Genomic DNA, 18,274 nt, shown 5'->3' with positions numbered 1-18,274 from the left:
CAGGAAGATGGATTTAGAGGTGCTATAAAGGGTCTAGAAATTATATCAGCACAAACACAAAATATATGCTTAGCAAAGTCAATTACAGGGAATGTAAACCCAATTGCGATACTACTAGAAATATACAATGGGCTCTGGTTTATTAGGGCAAATGGGGAACTGCCAAAATGGACTGCTCCCAGTCTGTCTCTACCTGCCTATCTTCTTACCTACAACCAGTCCTCCTCCTTAGTCGCAGCAATGCTCTTGTAAATTTCAGCAGGGAGGAGGATGGGGACAAAATTGGCCTGTCATTGGCCTTGACTTCATTACTTTTGGTCTCCCTGCCTTCTTTTCCTTTGGGGACCAGCCACCACTACATATGTGATCCAGCCCACTTCACTGCAAATCTAATAATAATATTAATACATCTTGACGATAATAATAACTACCTATAGAACACTAAGGAATGTTACAATTAAAAAAAATATATTTGGCTTGTTCCAAATAATTTTTGCAATCCACTAATCACAGCGTTACTTTTACATACCTGATCTATTAACCCTGTCAATTCTATCCAAGCTAGGGGAATGCATTCGGTTGCGAGGGCTACTTTGATTGGAGGTCTCTGAGGCAGCATCATTGAACGAATCTTCAAGCGTAAAGTAGAGGATTTCTTTTACGCATTTGTGGCAGATACTATGTTGACAAGGGAGTATAAGTGGATGGGTAAATAACTCCTTGCATGCTGGGCAGATGAGCTCTCGTTCAATATTCTTAATGGTAACCTGGAAGCAAACAACAAGGAATGAAAAAAATTATAAGCAGCAGTGAGGCAACTACATAAACAAACAAAATACATATACCCATTTCATTTGCTATTTCAACCACAGAGCTTTTTTAAAAAAAAAAAATGGAAGAGCAAATATATTAAACTATATTTATTTGAGATTCGGTGTTCAGAAAGACCACACAGGGTCCTATTGAACTTATGGATAAAAGGTAAAGGTAAGGTAAAGGGACCCCTGAGCATTAGGTCCAGTCGTGGCCAACTCTGGGGTTGCGATGCTCATCTCGCTTTATTGGCCGAGGGAGCCGGCGTACAGCTTCCGGGTCATGTGGCCAGCATGACTAAGCCACTTCTGGCGAACCAGAGCAGCGCACGGAAACACCGTTTACCTTCCCGCCAGAGCGGTACCTATTTATCTACTTGCACTTTGATGTGCTTTCGAACTGCTAGGTTGGCAGGAGCAGGGACCGAGCAACGGGAGCTCACCACATCATGGGGATTCGAACCGCCGACCTTCTGATCGGCAAGTCCTAGGCTCTGTAGTTTAACCCACAGTGCCACCCGCGTCCCTTGAACTTAGGGATATGAGTGCACTAAAATAAATTTTAATGCCACAGACAGGACAAATATCCAAAGGAAATTCTCAGCAATTCCTATGTATTCTGAGGGTTGCACTTTCAGTGATGCCATGGTATGTCAGTAAATACCATAAGAAGTTACTACCAAAATGTTTTTACATATAGGAACAACTTTATATATTAAAGCAGTTGTATAATCAATTACTCTTCAAATATTCCATTTATGCAATTATAGTAAATTATCTCATTAAATTTTATTTCCTTGCAAGGCAAGTTGTATTTGGTAACCAAAGCACTTGAAATAAAACTGCCCCTTAAATAGACACTACTGTGCATGCTGCAGTTTGCTTTGCCTCTCTTCCAAAAGGACTCTGAAGAACAAAAAAGCACATTGTTAGGTAAGAGAGAAGAGATGTTTGTCCCAGTTACAGCTCAGTCAGAATAAGTTATAGCCTGGTTGAATAAATTAGGAGACAGACTCCGCAATGCCCGGCTCTTCGCCTTTGGGGAATAGGGCTTTGCGAACTGTGCTGCCAAAGCACAGTGAGTGATGATCAACCCTCCATTCATTCTTCAGAAACAAAAGCTGCACCTTCCTCTCATCCAAAGAAGAGGGAGAAGAGAGATGGCGCTGAACATTAGTCGTAACACACTGACTGGAGAGAGAGTAGTTTTTAAGCCAGCTGAAAGTGGTCTGATTGGAGTAGCATTGCTTATGCTGCAATTTCTCTTGTGGTACTATTGTTCTAGCTAAAAAGATTTTTGAAGCATTCCAGAGTCATAGTTCAACACTGATCATTCCAGATCCAACTGTAAGTGACTACTAAGCTACCACCCATCTATCAAGGTACACAAGATAATATGGATTCATTTGTCAAAATACTTTCCCGCTCTTTGAGGTGTTCTCCCCCCTCTACATTTTCAGTACAGACAGGAAAATTGGTTTCCAGGTGGAGAAATCGAAATTGGAAACAGAATTGTTAGAACCCAATACTAAGAATTTATCAAGAATGTACAACTTGCTGTTGAAGTGGAATACAATAGATGAGACAGTGAAGTCTGCTATGGTTAAATGGGCACAGGACATAGGTCATGACATTATGTTTGCTGACTGGGAGCAGTTATGGACCACAGGTATTAAATTTACGGCATGCAATGCCTTACGAGAAAACATTATGAAAATGATTTATAGGTGGTACATGACCCCAGTCAAGCTTGCGAAGATTTATCATTTGCCCAATAATAAATGCTGGAAATGTAAAGAGACTGAGGGTACCTTTTTCCACCTCTGGTGGACCTGCCCAAAGATTAAGGCCTTCTGGGAAATGATTTATAATGAAATTAAGAAAGTGCTTAAGTGCACCTTTAACAAGAAACCAGAGGCATTTCTCTTGGGTATGGTCGGCCAGTTGGTGCCGAAGAAGGATAAGAATTTCTTTTTGTACGCTACTACGGCAGCAAGGATCCTTCTAGCAAAGTATTGGAAGACACAAGAGCTACCCACGCTGGAGGAATGGCAGGCGAAAGTGATTGACTTTATGGGACTGGCAGAAATGACCGGCAGAATCCGCGACCAAGAGAAAGAGACTGTGGAAGAAGATTGGAAGAAATTTAAGATGTATCTTAAGAATTATTATAAAACTGAGGAGTGTTAAAATGCTGAGGGAAAAGAAGACGTAGAATTGCAGCGATAATTGGGTTTAAAAATAAGGGTGGAATAGAGAAAGAGGACAAATTTATATTTAATTGGGCAAGATAGGTTGCTGAATAATGGTACTAAACTAAGGATGCAAAAAGGGAAAGGTATGGGGAAGTCCGGGAAAAGAGGGTTATGAAAATAAGGTCATGAAAATATGAGTTTTTTGTTTGTCTGTTTTCTTTTTTGTTGTTTTTTGTTTCTGTTAAAAAATTGGAAATTAATAAAAATCTTTTGAAAAAAAAAAATACATTTTCAGTACATCCCAGAAAGGGGGCAAAGGGGAGACAATGCAGCCTGTAGAGGACATTCCAAATTAACGTGGATGACAGACATCAGCCCATGGATACCAGATCAGGCGCATTATCACTGCTATGTTTTCCCCATGCCTGCCACTCTCAATTACGAAGCTTCCACAGGTGACCCTAACACAAATGCATCTACTTTATTCCGCACACAGAGAAAAGCAGGGGTTGTTCACAGCTTCTCAGCATGTGCAGCGAGCACCTTTGGCACGCCCCTCGTCCTCTCCAATGCGCACCATTGTCTGTTCCCACCCACGCCCAGAAATCCCTTAAGAGATCTGAAGAGAGAGACCCCTGGTCAGACTGCAGCAGCTGACAGCTCCTCCTTGGGGCAGAGTCCACCCAGTGGTCAACTGCAGCAAGCATGAGTTTGCACAACGCTCTGGGCGCACGGTACATATAGCGAGAGGTTACACACCCAAGTACTGCTTATTGTACGTGTCAAATCGAAGAAGAGATGGAGGGGGAGAAGTCACGTCCCACGTAGGAGAGAATGAATATATATATATATATATATATATACGACAAAACCAGCAGCTGTAAAGCAAATGCTGAAAGAGGACAGAGGAGGAGGCTGGGATATCTTTTTGCAGGCAGACCAGGAAGGTTAAGCACTAAAAGGAGACAAGGAAGAGATTCGCTTGACAAAATACGACTCCACCTGAGGAGTGGGCTTCTCCTCCTGCATCAAGAGCAGAGGACCCCACACAACTCCGAGGGGCCTAGATCCCTCCAGCCCCACCTCAAATAAAATATTTGATGGGAGCACCTTCCCCCCCCCCCAGGTTGATGGTCATTATTCCCTTTTAAATAGTATGTGCTGTGTCTTGTGATGGATTATGCAGGTCATACCTACCCCCCCCCCACATGTTTTATTCAAGTTGGCACCCCTGATCAAGAAGCCAGGCACGTGGGCGTAGCTGGGGTTTATGTCGTGGGGTGGGGGGGCAGGATTCATATTAGGGCGGGGGCAGAACCTAAGTATTTTTTATTTATTCACTTGATTTGGGGGTAGAAGGGCAGCTGTCCCTTTGAGCCCCCCCCCCTTGCCCATGGCTTTGGGGGAGGCACCTAGGTAGGTAGCTCAACTACTCTAAAACTGGAGAAGAGCATTTCCTCCTCAGTCCCTGCAAATCTCCCTCACACACACGCGCGCACACACATACATACGTGCCCCCCACCCCGCCCACCCGTCTCCCGCCAGCCCCCCCTCCCTCCCTCAGGGCTACTCACGGCGGGTTCCAGCCGGTCCCCTTCCATCCTGGACACGCCACCGCCCCCGCCGCCTCCGCTGCTCCCGAAGGGTGCCCGGCGCGCGCGTGTGCCTGCTTCTCTCTCGGCTCGCTTCGCTGCCTCTCTCGGGACCGGCGAGGTCCGCCCTCCCCGCTTTGGGGAGCGCGCGGCGCGAGGGAGGAAGACAGAGGAGGAGAGAGGGGCGCGCGCGCGAAGCAGCTACGAGGCGCCCAGCAGCTGCCACCCGACTGCTGCCTACCCCCCCGAGGAAACTCCGGCGCTGGCCTGGAGGGCGGGGCGCGAGGGGAGGGGGAGGGGCCTGGCGCGGGAGGGGGGCGGGGAGCAGGGCGGCGGCGGCGGCGGGGGCCGCCTGGCAACCACGCCCACGACACAATGTGGGAGGGGCGGCACCTGGCACCTTTGTTGGCCACCTCAGCCGGGAGGCGGGTTGGCGTCGGCGGCTGAGGGACTTGGCTGCCCGAGAGGGGAAATGAGGCAGGCTGGGCGGGGACGACACGTGTACACGCGTACACACGCAGGAGCCAAATGTGTGGCGGAAAGGGGAAGCGAGCTGCGCCCCGCCCCGCCTGTCCCCTTTCGCAAAAACAAGTGCCGGAATCGCGTTCACTCCGGAGAAAAGTTGCTTGTTCGCTCTTTCTTGCTCTCCAATCACCAAACGCACGTGCACACGCGACTCGTAGCCAAAGCAAGATGCCGGCCAGTCTTGCTTCTCCCCGGCCTTGAGTTGCAACAGGGAGGGCTGCTTCTTCACCTGTTGAGTTGATGCCACGTGCAGCTGGGGTGACTGCAGGGGAGCTGAGCTGGGACACAGAGGGGGCTGGAGCTTTTCAAGCCACATAAACTGCTTTCAGGTTGCTTTGCGATATATAAACGTGATATACATATAAAAGCGATCTATAAACGTGAACTGAGCTGCAACCGTTACTACTACAGTAAAGGGAAGCCCGGAATGGTTTAGGGGCCCAGGAAAGTCCAGCCCCTAGGCTTGGAACTTGCAAGGGGGAGGGTGTTGTAGTGTTTGGGCTTTGGGGAAATCGGCGCAGTCCTGAAAGCCCCATGCAAAATGGGTGCTTCTGGGTATGGTGAGCTATCGACTTTGTTTGGCTGGAAAGCACCACAAAGGCTCGGTTGCCTTAGTGGCAATGGGGCTTGTTCCCCTTCATTCAAGAAATACATCCCAGGTAGCGGGTTATCTTTGCTGTAGTTCCTCTGCAAATGAAGTCAAATTATTTTGGCAAGCCCGTTTTCCAGGCACAAAAGAATGATCATGGAACCATGGAGGCAAAGGTGAAGCTTTTTAAATCACCTTATTAACAGTTTGTGCTGTGTCTGCACAAGAGTAATGAGTTGGTTCAAGTGAGTCACACAAACTTAAGATTGATAAGACTGTATTCTCAACAATGCTTCCTGCCTCTAAGTAAACATACATAGTTTTGCAGGGCTACCAATATCAGAGAGCCCAAAAAGAGGATGAGGAGCAAATGGGCTGTACTTGTCTGTTTCTATCACTGTCAGTTCAATTAGATTAATTATTAAGCTATCATTAACATTCAGAACAGAGGGAAACAAATTCAGGGAACTCTACCTGAAACTAGGCAGCAGACCTCTCCTTTATCTACATCCAGCAAACTGAATCTCTCCATCAGGAGGAGAAGAAAATACCATCTGTGCTTCCATAGGGTTCAGCTTCTAAAATCACATTGGATAGATTTATTTATTTTTTTAGACTGAGAGCCATTGTGTTTGGCTCACATTTTTGGGAAAGGCTTAATTAAAGCATGTTGAATTAGTCTTAACACAAAGCTGGCTTGACTACTCATCTTGACTTAGACATTTCTTTATGGAATTCATTGTTTTGATAGCGTTGCATTTTCCTTTGCCAGTTTTCTCTTTTCCTTCTACAACTATTCAGATTGTTCATGCTCCTTGGCCGCGCTGGATCTACAGATTTTGCCTTAAGGAGCAAAGCTCTGCATAGCTGCCCTCCACCGTCTGCCCCTGAAAGAAGCATAGAAGGGGAGGGCTGGAGATGTAGGCTTTCATAAAAGAGGAAGACAAGAAGCTGCAGCAGCAGCAAAGTGGGGTGGGCAAAAGCAGAAACTCTTTCTTGCCTTCATTGTTTTCACAGATCAGAACAGGGCAAGACAGTTGAGCTTGTGGGAATCCTGACAGGACAGATGCTGGGAGGGACAAGTGTCAGGCTGTGGGACATTTTTGTGACCCAGGTGGTAGAAGGGGCGGCTACCTCCTGCATGGCAGACATTAAAGGCTGCATGCCTGGCATCCTCAGCATGGCAGGGGGCAGCCCACCCCTTTTAAGCACCAGCCACCCTCTCACTTCCCCTTTACGTTCCTGCTGCTTCAGCAAGAAAGTGAAGGAGCACTACAGCGTGTGAGAGTGGCACTCCATTGGCCTGCAATACATGCTCAGCGACATTCCAGCTGGGTTCTGCCTATTAGAATAGGATGCTGTTTTTGCTGCCGCACACAACCTGCCGCCTGAGGCAAATGCCCCCCCTTGCCCCACTCGATCATGGCCTGCTCCGTGAAGTATTTAAATTTGTAGGGGCACTTGATTCCACCATTGCTTTGCAATTCCTACCCAGACCACAGGACAATGATTTTTAAAAATACATTGTTTAGGGTCACAAGAGATAGCATAGTTTTTTATATTTTCCACACTGCAACAAAGCACTTCAACTTTCTTATTAACATTTTGTCTGTTTGGCAAAGCTTCCCTGTCCAGCACAGTGTTTGTTTTTGAAAGTTTACATACATATAAAGAGATGAACTAAAAATATTACTGGCTCCAGAGACATGTTCAGTCTCAGAAGAATGAAATTAGTCACCACTGCTTCAAAATAATGGGGGAAGGGGCCGAAGAGGTTGGGGAAACAGACTTTCCACATTAAGCCTCAAAGTTTTAATCTTTCATATGCAAAAATGAATTAGTTTATGTCTTATTTCAAGAAAAACAAGCAGCCCATTCCCAAAAAATCTGGTGCATATATAGTCTTACTTGTAAACTTGCAAGAAGTTTGAGAATGCTAGAGTATTCCAATAGCCAGAGTATTCCAGTGGGATTATTTCATAGTACAGTGGTACCTCGGGTTACATATGTTTCAGGTTACATATGCTTCAGCTTACAGACGGACCTCAGGAACAAGTTAAGTACTTAACTCGAGGTACCACTGTAGATAAGTAGTACCTATAGATACCATACACCACCTATTAGTTTTTGCTGAGCTACCAATAATATTCAAGGTTAACAGCAACAATTAATTGATATAGAATCATTGCTCAGTTGTTAGGGACCATTAAAAACAAGTCTTTCTTAGACTGCAGGGTGGGTGGGTGTACAAAGGCTGCTTGAGACTAACACAACCAGTATCTATCTATCCACTGACCACAAGGCAACAATAGCTGCTTTTGCATGCACACAGGCACAAAGTAGATTCATTATAAAACTGGCAGGTTTCTTGGCGGTCCCTCCCAACTTTTGTTATTGTCATGACTCCTTTGTGAAAAACTGCTTGCTCAGTCCTGTCACTAACAGATGAAAAGGATTAACCTGTTGATATGTTTGTTTGTTTGTTTTGGATTTAAGGAGCTTTCAAACGAAGAGTTCAATTATCTTGCTCTACTACGCAGATTAAAACCACAATGAATTAAAGGTCATTTTACTTTCATAGGTAACAGAAGCATATTTTAAACCGCCTAGGTAGGACCAGGGCAATTGTGTAAGTATCTACTCTTCTTAACTGTTTCAGCAGTAATATAATTTAAATTTCAAAGCTACTTGTAATATAATATCTTGAAAAGTTTGGCAATCCACTATTATCTCAGCAGAAAGACTAAGCACAAACCAAGTAGTTACAAATTCTTTTCTTGTTCTCAGATGCGCCAGATAGTCAATTATCCTGTTTTGCTCCAGGAGAACAAAGCATCTACAAAACTTCCCTAAGAAGAACAAAGGCACCATCCTTGGGTTGCATTTTGACGGAATATTTCTATTGTCTATTGTTTAGTGTCATATTTGAAACCAATTCAGGGTTTTAATCAGCAGTTTGATCTTCCAGTCCACACCAGGTGACTTCTGACTGTTATGTAGGGATAACTAACACCACCTTTCTGCACAAGACTCCCAGGAAGATGTACGTATACAGTAATTTAAAATAGCAGAACAAATACAGTGGTACCTTGGTACTCAAACGGCTTGGCTCCCAAACAAATCAGCTCCCGAATGCAGCAAACCTGGAAGTGAGTGTTCTGGTTTGCGAACGTTTTTTGGAAGCCGAACATCCAGTGCGGCTTTCCATGGCTTCCAATTGAGTGCAGGAAACTCCTGCAGCCAATCGGAAGCTGCACCTTCGCTTTCGAACCGTTTTGGGAATCAAACTGTCTCCCAGAACGAATTAAGTTCGAGAACCAAGGTACCACTGTACAATAACCCCTCCCCGCAAAATAATACAAAATATCAGAGCAGCAGCTGTAAAACCAGTGAGGTCAATACAATCCTGCAAAAGCTTTAAGAATACAATGAATGGTGCAATCCTACAAATAGAAACAAGCCCCTCCGAGGTCAATGAGGCTTACTCAGAGGTAAGCATAGATATACAGAATTTCAGGCTAAAGTTCAGCTCCCACCCCCACCCTGGACACACACATCTAATTTCTATTGGGATTCGACAAAGTAGTTCTGATTCAGCAGAGGTCCTGGAGACATACACTGATTGTTCTGTTGTAATGATTACATTAAGAGCAGCATTTGTATCCCTTGGGGGAAGGGAAGGCTGGCGTAAGAAGACACAGGAAACCACAGAATACACACACCATCCAGGACAGAAGACACACAGACAGCACAATCTGTCCATCTTTACTCAAAAGTCTCAGGGCACTAGCCATTTGAGGGAGAAAGAGATTCTTGCGAAGTTCTTGACGAGAGCTGTATCTATAACTTAATTATTTACAGGAACAATAAGCAAAGGTAGCTGTGTTGGTTCATGAGGAAAAAAATCCAAGATCTACTGTCAGGCAATATATTTATTTGGATACTGTATATTATATTATTTTATTTTATTTTATTATATATTTGGATATATAGTCACAAAGAGTAAGCAAGAAATTATTTAAAATGCCGTTGATAAATAAACTTTCCATTTTGACATAAGTCTGAAGGGGGGAAATCTCTATCTTGCGTCTCTGACTTTCACTCAAGAAGAGATTCTGCATTCATATATTCAGCTGGATTTTGAAATATTAATCTAAATGTCATCAGAGAACTGGGAGTAGACATCATTTCTATTTGTAGCCAGTTTACTATGCTCTTTGTTTATTATCCTTGTTTGTCAAATTGAGTACACAGGTATTTTAGAATACATCATATTTCTCTAATATGAAGTTGCTAAAATAATTTGGAATCAACATTTCACAATACGTCAGCTAAAAATATTTAAATTGATTGCATAATACTGGGGAAGCAGTTATAGCCCAGAAGCCTTAACCAAGCTTCCTGTATTTGAAACAACTTTTTTCAGCTTCTCTGCTACTGTTGTTTCTGGCTCCTACTGGATAGAGTTAAGCTTGTGCTTAACACATGCCCTAAATAAAATATTTTGTCAAGAGTTTTACTTCCGGAATCATAACCCCATAAGCCCACGCCCAATCTTGATATGGAAAACTTAGAAGCAGCTTCTCTCTCCGGCAGAAGTGGACAGAATTTTCTTGCGGGTGTAAAATCTTAGTTTAATAATAATAATAATAATAATAATAATATTAATATGTTGCATTTTTGCTGGTGACATTATGCAAAACTTTTCTTTTGCTCTCTATGCTGCAAAGTTAAACACTCTATCCTGAAGTGCACCGGAATATGAGCTGTCATTCCACAAGACAGTGCATATCATATGGTGTGCATTTTAAACTCCTGCTGCAACACAAAGAGCAGCGTTAATTTTAAACAACATTCCAGACAAGCAAACTTTTTTTTCCTGCAAGTATACTTTATGAATAAGCTGAGGAAGTGGTTTCTCCCTTAGCCCTCTTAGCCACAATTCACATTGAAGACTAACATCAAAAAACTAAGGCTTCAAAGCAGCATCAGAGACATGTTCTCTCCAACATGAAGCAAGACCTTGCTTGTCTTTTATTTTGGGTCTTAGTTTCTCTACAGCAGGGTTCCCCAAACTTGGGTATCCAGCTGTTTTTGGACTCCAACTCCCAGCATCCCTAGCTAGCAGGACCAGTGGTCTGGGACAATGGGATTGCAGTCCAAAAACAGCTGAAGACCCAAGTTTTGGGACCCCTGCTCTACAGAGTACCACCATATATTACAACCCCTTGATCCAAAATCCTAGCCTTTTAGACAATGGACAGACAACTCAGAGCGGCACACAAGAGATGACAGGATATATAGAGCCAGATTTTAACAGCACACACAAATATCAAAGAAAACGTCAGCAATATCATTATGCTACCTTGAAATGAAATCACTTTGGTTATTTTAGCTGAGAGCTTCATTCCCATTTAGTTACAGGCAGTCTCTCCTGCTGCCTCTTTTACATGAATTTGTGCAGTTGAGGCATGTTTAATTTGGCAATTTAAGAGGATGCTCAAAGGACTCCTCCCCCCCAACAAACTTCATTTTTTTAAATTTAATTACTAAAGGAGCAATTACCAAACAATTACCAATGGACTTTGTTCATTAAACTGGGCATGGGAAAGTGCTTCAACCACTTTCTAGTCTGGGGTGCAGTGCTGCCCTTTTTCACATTCTCACCAGCAGCGGCGTAGGGTGACAGGGCCAGAGGAACCAGCTTATGGGGGCGATGGGAGGGCAGAGAGCTGACCTCACAATGTCCTTCTTCTATGTGCATAAGCATCACGCCTCCCTCCCTAAGCTGGACACAAGTTTCCCAGACTTTGGGAAGGAGGCACCATGCTTTAATACTTTAATTTACCAGGAACATTTAGGGGACTAGCCTAGCCCCCTTAGTCCACTGACCACAGACAGCCACTGCACCACGGCTAGTCCAATCGCTAGGACACCTACGCTTCACTAGAGTCAGCAGAACTAGTGTAGAAGAGGGCACCAAATGCCCTCATAGGACAAACACACCCTTTGGGAATGATGGAGAGCCCCTATGGAGGTGGTTGAGCCTCAACAAGAAATGTTTGGTTCAGGGGTGGGCCCTGGAGATGTTGCTGGACTCCCAAGTTCCATCAATCCCACCAGTATAGCCAATGGTCAGGGTTAAAAGGAGTTAATAGGGATAATAGGCCACAGGTTGAGCCCCTTCCCTGGTGGAGTCCATTCGCTGGCCAAGCAATAGGAGCAATAACAGAGTCAGGGGCAGTGATGCAGTATTGAACTATTGAAAGCAACTTCAATTCCCCCGGGTTTTATAGGCTGCTGGTTGCACACTTTGTGAAGCAGCGAAGAGAGAAAACCCTAGTTACTATAACAAGTGATATCACACTAGGAGGAGTTTGGTTTTCAGAGTGTGAAGAAGATGCAAACACCCTCAGTTTCCCCCCTGAGCTCCATTTACAAATCATTTCCTGAAAGATGACAACTTTTCCCTAGCATATTCCCTATCTGTTGCCACAGAATGAGAAATTATTTTTAGGAGTGTCACTTAGCAACATGGGACTATTGCTTATGCATACACTGATCCTTATGATAGCCATAATTAACTTCCATTGGGAGTGGTAAGCGCTAACAAAACTTATACACAACTCCTCCGCAGGTTAAGACCAATTTGTAGGCATGAAAATAACAGAAAATTTAGCCAGCCAGAAAAGTTTTAAGTCCACAGCGTTTCTGCTGTGCCCAACACACCCTTTTTACCTCATAAAGATTCTGTGGAAATCAAGTTGTGTTCAGGGAAGTATTAGGACTGATAGGTTTTCGAGCAGAGTCACCTTTATCAACAGAAACTTTGTAAACGTAATCTTGCTCAATGAACGGTATTGTCTCAAGGGCGCTTGAGACAAATTGTGCTATGGGTCATCAACATGCTGCTTGAGAGCATGTATGTGTCCCTTCCAAGCACCCAGAGGGTCAAATCCTGCTGAAATTACACTTGAAAGAAGCCTTCCGTAGCATATAGAAGACTTTTCTTCAAGCCTCATTGCGGCACAGAAGGTAATTTGGGGTGAGTGGGTGTTACAGGTGGGATGCGAGAGAGTTGTATCATGTTTGTTGTGACCATGACAACCCCTCTGGTTTACAAATGTCGGAGCAATGGAGAAATTTCTGAAACAACAATGGAATATTAGCTCTGCCCAAGGCAAGATGGAGAACAGCAACAACCAGGAAAAATGAGACATAACATTTTACAAGGACAGGAAGAAATATCACAGACAGTATGACTGCCACACACAGGAAGAACAATGATATAGTTTGAGTTCCTCACTAGTAAAGGTAAAGGTAAAGGTAAAGGTCCAGTCATGGCCGACTCTGGGGTTGCGGCGCTCATCTGACTTTATTGGCTGAGGGAGCCGGCGTACAGCTTCCGGGTCATGTGGCCAGCATGACTAAGCCGCTTCTGGTGAACCAGAGCAGCGCACGGAAACGCTGTTTACCTTCCCTCCGGAGCGGTACCTATTTATCTACTTGCACTTTGACGTGCTTTCGAACTGCTAGGTTGGCAGGAGCAGGGACCGAGCAACGGGAGCTCACCCCGTCACGGGGATTCGAACCGCCAACCTTCTGATCGGCTAGTCCTAGGCTTTGTGGTTTAACCCACAGCACCACCCGCGTAGCTTTATACATATGTGCCCTAAAAGGGTGGCAACCCCTGTGTCACGCAATACAGTGGTATCTTGGTTTACAATCATTATCCATTCCGGAGGTCCGTTTGTAAACCAAAACAGGTTGTAACCCAAGGCACACTTTCGCCAATGGTGCCTCCAAAAAAAATTTGTTCGTAATTTTAAAAAAAGGGTTGTAATCCAAAAAAAGGTTGCAAACCGGGACACACACTTCCGGGTTTGATGTGTTTGTAATCCAAAACGTATGCAAACCAAGATGTATGCAAACCAAGGTACCACTGTACTTTAACTTGTTTTTGGTTTTTGTTTTGCCTTTGACTGGACTTAACCAGCCAGTCAGATTTGAAAGGGGGCACACACAATACAGCTGGATATCTCAATTGGTTAGCACAGTGCTGATAATGCCAAGGTTGCAGGTTCGATCCCTATGAGGAACAGCTGCATATTCCTGCATTGCAGGGGGTGGAGTAGATGACCCTCAGAGCTCCTTCCAACTCTGATTATGTGATCAAATCCAGACTCCTCCTTGCTTAGAAGCTTTGCCCCTTTGCCAAAAGCTCTTAGCTAGTGTGGCTCTTGAGTTTGCAGTAATCAAATTACTGAGCAGAAGGGTTCCAATTTCTCTTCCTAACCTAATCAGAATTCAACCAGCTAAGATTTATTTAAATAATGTTTGCTTCGGACTAAGGAATATTCTCTCTCAACCTCCACCCCAGACATGTTCAAATCAACTTCTTCTCTACATAAACTACATCTATTGCTGCTTAATTCTAATTTAATCCCAGCAGTCACCGTCAACACTTTAGAACAGAGGAATTAAGTATGGGCCCAGGAGAAAGCAGTTTGTTGGTTAGCGCAAGTCTGCCTCATGCTGATTTGTCCCTTTTAACAGTCCAGTCCCTCCAAACAGAGAAGTTCCCCTTGAATGCATGAAAAGCACAGAACAGGCTCTGACTAGCAGGGAAGGTGAAGAAACTGTGCAGTAGCTAACACCCCAATAGCCCCAGTAATGGAAGAGAGAGGCTGGGAGAAGCTGCTTGCAACCAGCCTCGCACACCAACCATATTGAAAGGTAGGCCGCTCCCACCCCAAAACTATCCAGTAATCGCTGCTGCTTCCTCCACCACCCCCTCAGATGAGATAATTCTGGGGTGCTGGAGAAAATACAGTGGTACCTTGGTTCTTGAATTTAATCCATTCTGGGAGTCCGTTCGACTCCCAAAACTGTTCAGAAACCAAGGCGCAGCTTCCGATTGGCTGCAGGAGCTTCCTGACTCAATCAGAAGCCGCGTCAGCCGTTCGGCTTCTGAAAAACGTTCACAAACCAGAACACTCACTTCCGGGTTTGAGGTAATCGGGAGCCGATTTTTTCAGAAGCCACGCCATTTGACTACCAAGATACCATTGTACTATAAACCAAGACTATAGAGACAGCAGCCACCTTCCTTGACACTTTTCTCTGACCAAAGCCCTCCCAGTACAAGAGAGCAGACCTGGCACCCAGATTTCTCTCTCAAATGGATCCAAGTGGTCTGCTTTTCTCTGTCAATCCCAGTCTATACCTCTGTAGCATGAACTAAGTGGCTTATTCTCAGGGATGTGGGGTCCATACTAACCCTGTGAGTTGGCAACAACCAAATTGTTCAATTAAATAATAATAATAATAATAATAATAATAATAATAATAATAATAATAATAATTTATTTATACCCTGCCCATCTGGCTGGGTTTCCCCAGCCACTCTGGGCGGCTCCCAACAGAATATGAAAAACACGATAAAACATGAAACATTAAAAACTTCCCTAAACTGGGCTACCTTCAGATGTCTTCTAAAAGTCAGATAGTTGTTTATTTCCTTGACATCTGCTGGGAGGGCGTTCCACAGGGCAGGCGCCACTACCAAGAAGGCCCTCTGCCTGGTTCCCTGTAACCTCACTTCTTGCAGCGAGGGAACTGCCAGAAGGCGCTCGGAGCTGGACCTCAGTGTCCGGGCAGAACGATGGGGGTGGAGACGCTCCTTCAGGTATACTGGACCGAGGCCGTTGAGGGCTTTAAAGGTCAGCACCAACACTTTGAATTGTGCTCGGAAACGTACAGGGAGCCAATGAAGATCTTATTATGAAGATATTATGTTCTTATCCGCTTTTCAGGTTGTCTCCACCTCCAAATCTGACCCCTGCATGAGGTGAGTTGAAGCCTTCTGCCTCAGGCGGCGGAATCCAACCCTTGCCATCGCACCACTGCCAGCCCCACCAGGGCTTCACTCTCATCGCTGCATCCACAGGTGAGGGTACAGTTGTAGCAACCGGCCTGGTGGTAGTGCAGCTGCTACAGTGGGTAGAGGGGGCCCAGGTCTGCATGTGGGGCATTGTGGGGGCAGGGGCAGCACGGTGTGTTTTGCCTACAGCAAAATGTCTTGGGCTGGCTCTGGATATAACAGAGAGTTTGGTACACTTTAAAGCAGCCTTCCTCAACCAGTGCCCTCCATATACTTTGCACTACAAATCCCATCAACTTGTTGGCATGGCCAAACAGCCAAGCACGTTGAGAATTATAGCCTATGGACTACTCGGAATTGGCAAAGTTAACAGCCAAAATAAGAGACCCGGACGATGGTTGTTTGGCGGAAGAATGGAAGCCTTTTTCCCCGGACTACTTAAATACAGTGGCAAAGGTAAAGGGACCCCTGACCAATAGGTCCAGTCATGGCCGACTCTGGGGTTGCGGCACTCATCTCGCTTTATTGGCCAAGGGAGCCGGCGTACAGCTTCCGGATCATGCGGCCAGCATGTCTAAGCCGCTTCTGGAGAACCAGAGCTGCGCACGGAAACGCTGTTTACCTTCCCGCCAGAGCGGTACCTATTTATCTACTTGCACTTTGACGTGCTTTTGAACTGCCAGATTGGCAGGAGCAGGGACCGAGCAACGGGAGCTCACCCCGTGGCAGGGATTCAAACCGCCGACCTTCTGATCAGCAAGTCCTAGGCTCTGTGGTCTAACCCACAGTGCCACCCCGAGGTCCATTCTTAACCTGATCCTGTTCTTAAACTGAAGCACCACTTTAGCTAATGGGGCCTCCTGCTGCCGCTGCACCACCGGAGCACGATTTCTGTTCTCATCCTGAAGCAAAGTTCCAGTGGTGTAGCGTGGGGGGTGCAGAGGGGGCCGGCCGCACTGGGCGCAACATCTGGGGGTTAGGGTTAGGGGGTCAAATTCACGGGTTAGGGGGCGCAAATCCACGGGTTAGGGGGCACAAATTACTTGCCTTGCCCCGGGTGCTGACAACCCACGCTACGCCACTGCAAAGTTCTTAACCCGAGGTACTATTTCTGGGTTAGCGGAGTATGTAACCTGAAGCGTATGTAACCCGAGGTACCACTGTACTCTAATATGATGAACTCGAGAGCAGGATTTGAACTATAAGCAACAGATGGGATTCGAGATTATAGTATTGTTATGGTATAAGAGATAGAAGAAAGGGTGCAGAAAAGAGGGGGAAATATTTAAAAAAACACAATGGAAAACGGGGTGGCAAGTCGACAAACGTGTAAATGCCTCTAGAGGGCGCCACGTCGGGGAAGGCTGCCTTAAAGACAGAACACCTTTTCTTATGGAATAAACTCCGTGAGCGAAGAGGCTTCAGCAAGTGCCTCAAGACCTCCGCTCCAACAGATTAGCAAAGCTCCACACACACACACACACACTCTTTGGAAATTGCTCCTGGTGCATATATCCATATCTATAAAGGAACTCGACTGGCCGGATCCTTTCCCTTGGCTTTCAAGGCGCCACCGCGCGTCTAGTCCCCGGCTGGGCCGAGCGGGGCGCAGCAGGGAGACGAGCCGGGGCTTGGGCTGCAGTCGGGCGGCTTATCGATTCCTTGGCAGCGCCCAACCCGTTGCCCCAGGGAGCAGCGCGGCCTCGCTTGATCCCCTCGCTTTGCACGGGACCGGCCGCCGCTCTCGTTTCGCCTGCCACGCCCGCCCGCTTTTCCCGCCCACTTCCAGCCCCCTTGCAAACGCAAATCGCCCCCTTGCAGCCCGGCAAAAAAAAGAAGACAAAAGCGACAACGAGGAACAAGTAGTTCTTTTGCACCCAGACAGACCTCCCGTCCTCCTCTCGGGTTGTATTCGCAGCCTCGTGGGGTGGGGTGGGGTGGGATACAGAGGGAACAACTCGGCAAGTCCTGCCGCTCCCGCCGCACATTGCAAACTGGAAGGAAATCAACAATTGCGCCCGATCCCGGCCGGAGCTGCAAGAAACGCGCGCGCCCAGTCCCGCCTTTGCAAGGGGGAGTGCCTGCAAGGTTCCCGACTCGGAAAGAAGAGGAATCGGGGTTCCTGGTTTCGTCGCCTTACCTTGCCTTTTTCTAGCAGATCCACTATGTAGCCAAACTCACTCCCTTCCTCTGGCTCGGACATCGTCAGCGAAAGAAACGAGGAGGCGGCTAGGAAACAACCCCGACGTCCTTCCCCAACACAAAAATAAATATATTGTAGTCAGGCTCCTTCGTCCCTTTCACTTGGCGGGGCTTTCTTTCTTTCTTTTTCTCTCTCTTTTCTTTTCTCTCCTTCCCACCCACCCCCGCCGTCGGAAGAGAGCGCGCGCGCGCGCGCCCTGGGCGCTCCGAGGGAAACCAGACGCCGTTGCCTTAATTGATTCTATTTGCGAGCCGGTCAAGGCTGAGCTAACGGAAAGAAGGAACACACGAGAGGCTAGAGGGATGTGAAATTTTCATAAGCTGAACTCCCATCTCGGGATATTTAAGCTCCGCCTCTAGGCGACGAGATGATGGATCCTCTTCGCTGCCCCGCCAGCCTGGCAGAGGGCTCGCCAAGCGGGGATCAAGCGGAGGGGGGCGGCGAGGAGGGTCGAGGCATCCCATCTATAGGCGCC

At 46.2% G+C, this 18,274-nt stretch overlaps 1 protein-coding gene across 8 annotated transcripts in view; it reads right to left on the bottom strand.

Annotated features, from left to right (window-relative positions):
* Positions 1-17,876, bottom strand: part of TRIM36 (tripartite motif containing 36) — a 52,450-nt gene extending 34,574 nt beyond the window's left edge. For 2 of the 8 annotated variants that reach the window (XM_079995457.1, XM_079995458.1), the window contains exons 1-2: positions 4,582-4,874; positions 530-767 (exon numbers count right to left, since the gene is read on the bottom strand). In XM_079995457.1, the coding sequence (XP_079851583.1) occupies positions 530-767; positions 4,582-4,608 (265 nt within the window). In that variant the 5' untranslated portion in view covers positions 4,609-4,874. Of the gene's footprint in view, positions 1-529; positions 768-4,581; positions 4,876-17,736 lie in introns of those variants that run through there. The other 6 variants (XM_079995455.1, XM_079995459.1, XM_079995456.1 and 3 more) reach the window with 6 other exon arrangements.
* Positions 17,877-18,274: the final 398 nt, after the last annotated feature.

This window comes from Podarcis cretensis (genome assembly GCF_951804945.1).
Source record: "Podarcis cretensis genome assembly, chromosome: 11".
NCBI classification, from domain to species: Eukaryota; Metazoa; Chordata; class Lepidosauria; order Squamata; family Lacertidae; genus Podarcis; species Podarcis cretensis.
Note: the sequence above shows the minus strand (reverse complement) of the source record. Positions and strands in the feature narration are given on the sequence as shown.